Genomic DNA, 10,990 nt, shown 5'->3' on the forward strand with positions numbered 1-10,990 from the left:
TGACCTGGGCTAAGTTCAAGGTTGAATTCTTGAGGAAGTATTTCCGTGAAGACTTGAGGACCAAGAAGGAGGTTGAGTTTCTGAATCTGAAATAAGGAAGCATGTCTGTAGCCGAGTATGCGGCGAAGTTTTAGGAGCTGTCTAGGTTTTATCCCTACATCAATGCTGAGGATGCTATGGTTTCGAAGTGTGTGAAGTTTGAGAGTGGACTTAGGCCGGATATCTATCAGTACATGTGTGTTCAAGAGATCCGAGACTTTGATACTTTGGTGCATAAGTGTCGTATGTTTGATGATGCTGGGAAGGTTAAGTTTGATTATTTTAAGGCACAAAAGGATAAGAGAGGAAAGATTCAAGGATTTGGAAAGCCGTATAACAAGGATAAGGGGAAGAAGAGAGAATCTGGTGGAGGCTCTAAGGCGAGTTTGGAGGATGTCAGATGCTTCAAGTGTGGGACTTTGGGTCATTATGCCAATGATTCCAAGAACGGTGATAAATGTTTCAGGTGTGGACAAGCGGGTCACAAGTCGGCTGATTGCAAGAAGGAGATCACTTGTTATAATTGTGGAGAGAAGGGCCATATTAGTACCTAGTGTACCAAGCCGAAGAAGGAGGCGGGAAAAGTGTTTGCTTTGAATGCAGAGGAGGTGGAGCAACTGGATAGTCTTACTTGAGGTATGTGTTTTATCAATAGTACTCCTTTGATTGCAATTATTGATACTGGTGATACTCATTCTTTTATCTCGGTTAGTTGTGTTGAATGTTTGAAATTGGTTGTAACTCCTTTGTTGCGGGGAATGGTTATTGACACCCCGGCTAGCGGTTCGGTGACTACTTCTTTTATGTGTGCTAAATGTCTTGATAATTTTGGTAATGTTGATTTTGAGTTGGATCTTGTTTGCCTTCCGTTGAAGCATATGGATGTGATTTTTGGTATGGATTGGTTGTTAGCTTTTGGGGTTAGCATTAATTGTTTGACTAAGAGTGTAACTTTTTCTAAGCCGGTAGAAGAGTTAGATAAAAGATTCTTGACCGCGGAGCAAGTGAAGAAGTCTCTAGATGGTGAAGCTTGTGTGTTCATGATGTTTGCATCCTTGAAGGAAAGTAGTGAGAAAGGAGTTGGTGAATTGTCGGTTGTGCAAGAGTTTCCAGAAGTTTTTCCGGATGATATTACCGAGTTACCGCCGGAGAGGGAAGTTGAGTTTGCAATTGATTTGGTACCAGGCACGAGTCCTATTTCGATTGCGTCGTATCGGATGTCTGCATCAGAGTTGGGTGAATTGAAGAAACAGTTAGAAGAGTTGCTTGAGAATCAATTTATCAGACCGAGTGTTTCGCCGTGGGGTGCTCCAGTGTTGTTGGTTAAGAAGAAAGATGGAAGTATGAGGTTGTGTGTGGATTATCGGCAGTTGAACAAGGTGACGATTAAGAATCGGTATCTGCTTCCAAGGATTGATGATTTGATGGATCAGCTGGTTGGTGCAGAGGTGTTTAGTAAGATTGATTTGAGATCAGGATATTATCAGATTAGAGTGAAGGCGGAAGATATATCCAAGACCGCGTTCCGAACGAGGTATGGACACTATGAGTATTCCGTGATGCCATTTGGAGTATCCAATGCGCCAGGTGTCTTCATGGAGTATATGAATAGAATATTTCATCCTTATCTGGACCGTTTTGTGGTGGTGTTCATAGATGATATTTTGGTGTATTCAAAATCTGAGGGAGAGCATGCTGAGCATTTGAGGGTTGTATTGCAAGTATTGAAGGAGAACCAGTTATGTGCTAAGTTGTCTAAGTGTGAATTTTGGTTGAAGGAAGTGAGTTTCCTTGGTCATGTGATTCTAAGGGTGGTATTTATGTGGATCCGTCTAAGGTTGCAATGGGATTCTCCTAAGTCTGTTTTCAAGATTAGAAGCTTTCTTGGTTTGGCCGGTATTATCGGAGGTTTATTGAGGGATTCTCTAAGTTGGCATTGCCATTGACGCAGTTGACTCGAAAGGGACAAGCTTTTGTTTGGGATGACAAGTGTGAGAAGAGTTTCCAAGAATTGAAGAAGAGGTTGACTTCAGCTCCAGTGTTGATTTTGCCGAATCCGAAGGAATCGTTTGTGGTGTATTGTGATGCTTCTTTGATGGGTCTTGGTGGTGTGCTTATGCAGAATCGTCAGGTTGTGGCTTATGCTTCGAGGCAGTTGAAAGTGCATGAGAAGAATTATCCGACTCATGATTTGGAATTGGCAGCCGTTGTATATGAGTTGAAGATTTTCAGGCATTATCTTTATGGTTCTAAATTTGAGGTGTTCAGTGACCACAAAAGTTTGAAGTATTTGTTTGATCAGAAAGAGTTGAATATGAGGCAAAGAAGATGGTTGGAATATCTTAAGGACTTCGATTTTCAGTTGAGTTATCATCCCGGGAAGGCTAATGTTGTTGCTGATGCTTTGAGTAGAAAGACTTTGCATATGTCTGCCTTAATGGTTAAGGAGTTGGAATTGATTGAGCAGTTTCAGGATTTGAGTTTGGTTAGTGAGTTGACACCAGGTGGTGTAAGGTTAGGAATGTTGAGATTGACAAGCAATATTTTGAAAGAGATCAGGGATAGTCAGAAGGAAGATTTGGAACTTGTGGACCGAGTGGTGTCAGTGAATCAAGGTAAGGGTGGAGACTTTAGATTGGATGAGAATGGTGTTTTGATGTTTCGTGATCGGATTCGTGTGCCAGATGTTCTTGAGCTTAAGAGGCAGATTTCGGAGGAAGGTCACAGAAGTAGTTTGAGTATTCATCCAGGAGCGACTAAGATGTATCAAGATTTGAAGAGGTTGTTTTGGTGGCCTGGAATGAAGAAGGAAATCGCTGAGTTTGTTTATGCTTGTTTGGTTTGTCAGAAGTCGAAGATTGAACATCAGAGACCGTCGGGTTTGATGCAACCGTTATTTGTGCCAGAATGGAAGCAGGATAGCTTTTCTATGGACTTTGTTGGGGCGTTGCCGAAGACTGTTAAGGGTTTAGATTCGATTTGGGTGATTGTGGATCGTTTGACGAAGTCGGCACATTTTGTTCCTATCAAGACGGGTATGACTGTATTAAAGTTGGCTGAGATCTACATTGAGCAGATAGTGAGGTTGCATGGTATTCCTTCTAGTATTGTGTCGGATCGGGATCCGAGATTTACTTCTAAGTTTTGGGAGACTTTGCAAGCTGCTTTGGGAACTAAGTTGAGATTGAGTTCTGCTTACCATCCTCAGACCGATGGGCAAACGGAGTGGACTATTCAGAGTTTGGAGGATTTGTTGAGAGCTTGTGTGTTGTAGCAAGGTGTTAGTTGGGACGAATGTTTACCGTTGATTGAGTTTACCTACAACAACAGTTTTCATTCTAGTATCGGTATGGCACCGTTTGAGGCTTTGTATGGTCGGAGGTGTAGAACACCGTTGTGTTGGTTCGAATCCGGAGAGAGAGCTTTGTAAGGACCGGAAGTTGTGCAAGAGACGATGGAAAAGGTTAAGATGATCCAAGAGAAAATGAAAGCGTCTCAGAGTAGACATAAGAGTTATCATGATAAGAGGATAAAGGATATTGAGTTTTAGGTTGGTGATCATGTGTTTTTGAGAGTGAACCCTATGACCGGTGTTGGTCGTGCTTTGAAGTGTAGGAAGTTGACTCCTCGTTTTGTTGGGCCGTTTCATGTCATTGAGAAGGTTGGGGTTGTAGCGTATCGGATTGCGTTACCACCATCTTTGTCGAATCTTCATAACGTGTTTCATGTGTCTCAATTGAGGAAGTATGTGCACGATGCGTCTCATGTGGTTCAAGTGGATGAGTTGGAAGTAAGAGATAATTTGGCCGTTGAGACTTGGCCGGTTAGGATTGAGGATCGTGAGATGAAGTGTTTGCGTGGCAAAGAGATTGTTTTGGTCAAAGTGATTTCGATTGGACCAACTGGTGAGAGTGCCCCTTGGGAACCGGAGAGTAGGATGAAGGTTTCGTATCCGGAGTTGTTTCCTTCAGGTAATTTTCGAGGGCGAAAATCCTTTTTAGGGGGGGGGGGGGAGTTGTAACAGTCTGATTTTTCGTTTTATTTATTTAATTGTTTTATTATGTATTTAATTGTGTTTGTATGTGATTAATTGTCATTGGGTGCATTTACATGGTTCCGTATTAGAAGGGTAATTTGGTCATTTCGTGAGAACGGGTAAAACTATGAGTTTTGGTGAGAGTTACTTTTAGTGGTTGCTAGAATAGTTGTTTTACTAAGTTACTAGAGTAAAATTGAGATTTTACCGTTAGTAATGTTTTACCGTTATTTATGTTATACCGTTGTGTGTGAAGAAACTTTGCGAGTTGAATAGAAATGGGTTAAGCCCACTAGAAACTAAGTTAAACCCGTTAAGGGAGATACCATATGAGTTGTCTTAGAAAATATCATTCATTTCATTTCATAAGATATTTCTAGAGAGAGAAAGTGGTGTAGAGGAGATAAGGGTTTGGAGAGAAGAGCTTGAAGAATTAAATTGGGGTGAACTTAGGAGCTAAATTGAAGCATAAGTTTGGATTAATCATTATCTAAGGTAAGAGGGTTAGTCTTCATCATAATCATGTTCAATTATTGCAACTTCTCCCTTGTTGTATGAAATTGGTTGATTGGAATGAATAGATAATTGTTGTTAAATTCGTGCTCTAACTGTGATGTTATTTTCGTGTGCATGATTTGATGATAATTGTATGATTGTGGTTGAAATTACATGTTTTAAAGTATGTATAAATGTCAAGTTATGAAATTGTGCTCAAATGGTGAATTTTGCTAAGTTGTTGTTGAAAAGAGATGTGATTCATGTTCCATTGATGTTGATGCTATTAACTGATGTTGTTGTGGGTGAATCATGACTTGGGTATGCATATTCATGGATTGAGGATGAGAAATAAGATGTTGTTGTTGTTTTGATAAAATGGGTTAAATGGTGACTTTTTTTGCTAAGATGATGTTTAATTCAAGTTTGTACATGGACTTGAGTGTCTTTTCATATTTAGAAACGTTTGGATGCACTTGGGGATCGAATTTGGGTATTGGGCAGTCAAAAATTGGGATTTTGGGGTGAAAATGGATTTTTCCCTGTAACTTGTGAGTGCGCCGATCTTTTATGCAACTTATTTGGCTATCTTGTGCTTAGGTTATGTTGAATGAGAGAAATAACATATTATTTAAGCATAAGGAAAGCTTCATACACCGGTTCTTAGATAAAGTTAAGTTACATCCCTTTTGGTGGATGAAGGCTACTCATGTTAATTTTAGTTTAAGCTTTCATATTTAGTGGTCGAACTCGATTGTTTGTTTGGGTATCGACTAATCTAGTTTATAAGCTTCGATTTAGACTTGTTTATGGTGTAAACTTCTGAGGTCACTTTTAGCACGCCTTGTGCTAAAGTGGATTCTCCTTTGGTTCTAAGATATTCTATTTTTGCTTGTTCAAAAAAAAAACAATGATTAAATTAATTTTTTTTTTTGAAGGAATTAAATTAATTATCTAATTACTTCAAAATAATGAAATATATAAATATATATTTTTCTGCTGGTGTTTACTGCTTTCACATAATTATATACCTCATTAGGGGTACACCCCACTATATAAACATGGTAATATATGATCCATCTAACGCAAGACTCCCACTTTTTTTAATTAACACTACACTAGTTGTACCTGATGTGGGACATTGTGCTTAGTTTTTAACTCTAAATTTTCACACATGTTCCAACATAACCTAACTTAAAACAGAGACCAAGAGCGTGGATGAAAAACTTTTGGAAGTTAAAAGTCAAAGGAAAACTTTTTAGGGGCTAAACCAAAAATATGTAATATTTATAAGGACGAAAAATATATTTAACCCAATTTTATAATGGTGAATTAGGAAAATTAATTATTACTACTCTGATCCATATTATAAGAAAAATTTCAGTTTTTGAATTCATTAAATAAATCATGGATCTAATTTATATTAAAAACAATAAATATTATTTATTAAATCAACCTAAAAATTGATATTTCTTTTATAGTACTGGCCGAAAATGGAAGTGGATAAAAGTGTTTTGTCTCTAGCTACTTCTACAAGTTTTGGTCTTATACGTATCATTTCACCATTTCGACGATTGAAACGAGAACACATTTCACCATTTTCCTTATCCTTTTTTCCATCTATACAAAATTCCCCCATCCATAAGAAGAACACAAGTCTTTTTCCGGCAGGTTATTTAATTTTTGTCTTAATGCTTTATTAGATCCTGCAGGTTACAGCTAACAATTGAAAAAAATAATCATGTATTGTTTAATTAGATTTTTATTTATATGCATTGCATGCATGCTATAACAAGATCAGTCCTATAAATACCTTGCCCAACAACGAACAAGAAATCACAAAACCACTACATCCTCTTATACTTATTCATAGCCTTTGTGTTTAAGCAAACAAGTTTATAATCAATTAACAACCATGTCAACTAGATCCCTCACCATATTCATTCTAGCTCATGTGTGGCTTTTGATGGCAACAAAATCGATAGCCCAGTTTGTCATCGACACAAGTGGCGAACCCGTTGAGGACGACGAGGAATACTTCATCAGGCCTGCTATTACAGGCAATGGAGGAGGTTTCACTTTGATCACCGGAAATGGGACATGCCCTTTGAATGTTGGTCTTGACAACACTGAAGGGACACTTGGAGCGCCTGTGACGTTCATTCCTTTTTCTTCTCATCATGATGATTTCAATGTTGGGCTTAACAGAGACTTGAGAGTTACATTCCGAACAGCCACAAGTTGTGGGCAATCAACAGATTGGAGATTAGGTGAGAAAGATGCAACAAGTGGAAGGAGATTGATTGTCACTGGAAGCGATGATAGTGCAGGATCACAACAAGGGAACTTTTTTAGGATTGTGCAGACCCAAACTAGTGGCAACTATAACATTCAATGGTGCCCTAAAGAGGTGTGCCCTAGTTGTAATATTCAATGTGGGACTGTTGGTGTTATTCGTGAGAATGGGAAGATTTTGTTGGCCCTCGATGGTGGTGCCCTTCCAGTCGTGTTCCAGAAAGAATGAGTATTAGTGTGTTGGTGAAGTTTGTTTTTTAATGTAATAATGTTTCCTTGTTGCTCACTTTCAAGTATAAACCTAATGTCAATAAATAAACGTGGAGCTATTGTTCATTTCAACTGAACCTAAGAGAGAACGAGACATGTATTCTATTCGATTGATATTCAAATATATATAATAAAGCTCCGAATGTTTATGTATCTTCTTTGTTTACCACACTTAGTTCATTTGTTCATTTATTTATATGTTATTTAAATTTATATCTTAAAAATCTTAAAGATTCTATTTATTTGTTCAGTTTACATTACCATTGTTAAATCAAGTATAAGATAAATTTATACTTGTTTACAATTGTAAACATTTAGAAATTCTCTCGCCTGCGTGCTTGAGAAGATAAATCTCTTGGTGAAACTTTGAGCAACTACAAAGTCTCTTGAGTTGGCCTCAAGCAAGGAAGTCTTTAGGAGTTGCCCTCGAGCAAAGAGAAGTCTCTTGGAGTTGTCATAGAGCAAGAAGTCTTTAGGTAGCTAGTGTCCTTTAGCAGGAAATGTCTTGCAGTTGTGCTTGAGCATTGAGAAGTCTTTTGGAAGAGTCTTTGATATATTTGTAATCCAAAGTGATTATAGTGAAACCCGTTGGAAGTCACTACAAGAAAAGTTGCGTTTTGACAGGGAATAATGCCAGGAGCTGATGCTCCTGGCAAATTTGCTAGGAGTAATGCCAGGGAAACCCCTGGCAAATTGCAATTACAAACTGAACCATTTGCCAGGAGCAAAGCCCTGGCAAATTGCAGTAACCCCTGGCAAATTTTCGGCGGGAAAGTTTCATTCAAATTTGAGCCCCTAAAGTCAAGGGAATCTCTGCATCATGCAGAAAATTCTGAAAAGCTGACATGCCAGGGGCTCAACCCCTGGCAAATTGCTGACAACTTTTTGAGTGTTGGAGACCGAGCTGTGCGAGGGGTAGCTCCTGGCATGGCTCCTGGCAAATTGCAGATCTATAATTTTCCAATAACAACACCATTCCATTCATTCATTGATGTAATCTTTCATTTTTTACAGTGAAGAAAAAAATGCTCTCAACCTTAGAAAAAAAATTTGTTCTTTCCCATCTTAATTAAACTTATTTCATTAGGTATAACTCTTTTCACTTGTTATAATTTCATGTTTATATTTTTTGATTGCTTATTTACTTACTTTTTTCCATTTATTTAATTTGCAGCAATGTTTATTGCCTCTTGTTGTTCCCTTGCCATCCTTGTTGCTGTTTGGAGCTGTTCTATCATCAAGCTTCAACAAGTTAGTAGTTTTTCTACTTAATTATAAATATTATTGATATGGATGATGTTATAATTTTCTCATGTTCAAGTTTTTTTTCAAATATATTTCAATTTTTCTGTAATAAAATTTTTAAAGAAAAAATTTCTAAGGAAAATAAGCAGTTAAAATTAGGAAAAAAAAAATTGTGCAAAGAAATAATTTTTATGTACAAACTATTTCTTAAGTAAATAAATTTGTTTATTAAAATCAATTCCGCGTTAAAAAAATTACCGCGTAAAGAAATTTATCGCAATTTAGGTTAGTTAGTAAAAATAATAATTTAGTTAATAATATGATTTGCGCGTAAAGAAATTTAGTGAAATTTATGTTAGTTAGTACAAAAACAACATTAAGTAATATTTTAATATGTAAACGTTATAGTTTAATTACTAATCTTTAAATACGTGAATGTTATAGTTGAACGTGACAAAGATGGAGTATTATCAGCATTATCGTAGTTGGATGTATGACATAACATTTCCGGGAAGAAGAGGATTAAAACCCCATTTTGTGGAAGGAGTTCGCGCATTTATTTCATGGGCATGGGAACAACAAGTTCGTCAAAATGAGGGAGGGATAAGATGTCCGTGTCTTAAATGTGCGTGTAGATATATAAAGACTGACCCCAATGAAGTGAAGAAACACTTGGAAAAAGTTGGATTTATGCCTGATTATTGGGTTTGGATTTATAACGGTGAACAGTTTCAAAATTTTGGGGCGGGAGTCAATGTACAAGCTTCAAGTAGTGGAATAAATGTGGATGATAATGAGCAATTCAACATGATTAATGATATGGTCGCTGATGCTTTAGGTGTGGAATTGTCTTACGATGATGATGTTGAAGATGAACAAGATGAAGAACCCCCAAATGACAAGCCCAAAGTTTATACCAGTTGTTGAGTGAATGTAATGTCCCGCTGTTTGAAGGGTGTACGCAATCAAAGTTATCATTGTGTGTCAGACTTTTAGCTCATAAGGCAAATTATGGTGTTGCTGATAAAGGTGTGGATCAAATTACGGAGATGTTGTTGGATGTGACTCCTTTTAAAGATAATTTTCCAGCAACTTATTATGACGCTAAGAGGTTGGTCATGAAGTTGGGATTAAAAGTTGATAAGATTGATTGTTGCATAAGCGGTTGCATGTTGTTTTATGACAATGAATTTGGAAAAAATGACGGAGCACTGGTGGAATGCAAATTTTGTCAAAGTCCACAGTATCGTCTAACCAAGAGTGGGAGGATTCCGAATAAGACAATGTTTTACTTGCCAATAATACCAAGATTACAAAGATTGTTTGCATCGATGAAAACTGCTAGCCATATGACGTGGCATCATTCAAACAAAATTCTTGGAGTCATGCGACATCCATCCGATGGTGAAGCTTGGAAACACTTTGATGAAGTATATCCTGATTTTGCAGCAGATCCGCGTAATGTAAGACTTGGATTGTGCTCTGATGGTTTCACTCCACATATCCAGGCATCAGGGAAACCCTATTCTTGTTGGCCGATCATTGTAACCCCCTACAATCTCCCTCCTGAGATGTGCATGACAAAGCCGTACATGTATTTGGCGTGTGTTGTTCCAGGGCCAGATAACCCTAAAGCAGGCATAGATGTGTTTCTAGAACCTTTAATTGATGATTTGAGGAGGTTGTGGATTGGAGAATTGACATAAGATATTTCAACCAAACGAAATTTTCTAATGAGAGCATCTTTGATGTGGACAATTAATGATTTTCCAGCGTATGGCATTTGTCTGGTTGGAGCACTCATGGGAAAATGGCTTGTCCACATTGTATGGAAAATAGGAAGGCGTTTACTTTGGAAGATGGAGAGAAAAGTTCGTGGTTTGATCATCGTTGTTTCTTGCCTCGTGATCACCCGTTTAGAAAAAGTAAGAATGGCTTCCTGAAGGATCAGAGAGTAGTAGTTGACCTGCCCCCTAAAATCACATCAGAAGAGGTGTGCACAAGAGTTAGTGATTATCCTAAAGTCACTGATTTTGGCACAACTGTCCCAATACCAGGATACGGAGTTGACCACCACTACACAAAAAAGAGTATATTTTGGGACCTCCCTATTGGAAAGATAACTTGCTCAGACATAATCTTGATGTAATGCACATTGAGAAGAATTTTTTTGACAACATATTTAACATAGTGATGGATGTTAAAGGGAAGACAAAAGATAATGAGAAAGTCAGAAAAGACTTAGAAGTGTATTGTAAAAGAAGGGACTTGGAGTTACAACCTCAACTGAATGGAAAGTTGTTGAAACCCAAGGCAATATACACTCTAACTTCTGAAGAAGCTAGGGCAATTTGTCAATGGTTGAAAGATTTGAGAATGCCTGACGGATATTGTTCTAACTTGGGCAGGTGTGCCGATGTTAAAGTCATGATAATCATGTTTTCATGGAGCACTTACTCCCAAGTGCGTTTAGTTCACTGCCCTCCCAATATAGGTGGATGTACCCTTTTGAAAGATTCATGGGAGATTCAAAACGATCTATTCGAAATAGGGCTAGAATAGAAGGATCAATCTGTGCTGTTTATGTTCATAAGGAAACCTCATACTTTC

The 10,990-nt window shown here is 37.8% G+C and overlaps 3 protein-coding genes across 3 annotated transcripts; all 3 read left to right on the top strand.

Annotated features, from left to right (window-relative positions):
• The first annotated feature begins 284 nt into the window (after window positions 1-284).
• LOC120579934 (zinc finger protein GIS2-like) lies at window positions 285-593 on the top strand. The gene has a single exon (XM_039832700.1). It carries the CDS (start codon window positions 285-287, stop codon window positions 591-593), a length of 309 nt encoding a protein of 102 aa, XP_039688634.1.
• Window positions 594-6,288: 5,695 nt separating this feature from the next.
• LOC25480645 (kunitz type trypsin inhibitor 104-like) lies at window positions 6,289-7,288 on the top strand. The gene has a single exon (XM_013586891.3). The coding sequence runs from the start codon at window positions 6,486-6,488 to the stop codon at window positions 7,092-7,094; it is 609 nt and encodes a 202-aa protein (XP_013442345.2). The 5' UTR covers window positions 6,289-6,485; the 3' UTR covers window positions 7,095-7,288.
• Window positions 7,289-7,765: 477 nt separating this feature from the next.
• On the top strand, window positions 7,766-10,529 carry LOC120579935 (uncharacterized). The gene is made up of 5 exons (XM_039832701.1): window positions 7,766-8,072; window positions 8,310-8,386; window positions 8,825-9,282; window positions 9,369-10,061; window positions 10,154-10,529. Exons 1-5 carry the CDS (start codon window positions 7,766-7,768, stop codon window positions 10,527-10,529), a joined length of 1,911 nt encoding a protein of 636 aa, XP_039688635.1.
• The last annotated feature ends 461 nt before the right edge of the window (window positions 10,530-10,990 follow it).

This window comes from Medicago truncatula, chromosome 4 (assembly GCF_003473485.1).
Source record: "Medicago truncatula cultivar Jemalong A17 chromosome 4, MtrunA17r5.0-ANR, whole genome shotgun sequence".
Lineage (NCBI taxonomy): Eukaryota > Viridiplantae > Streptophyta > Magnoliopsida > Fabales > Fabaceae > Medicago > Medicago truncatula.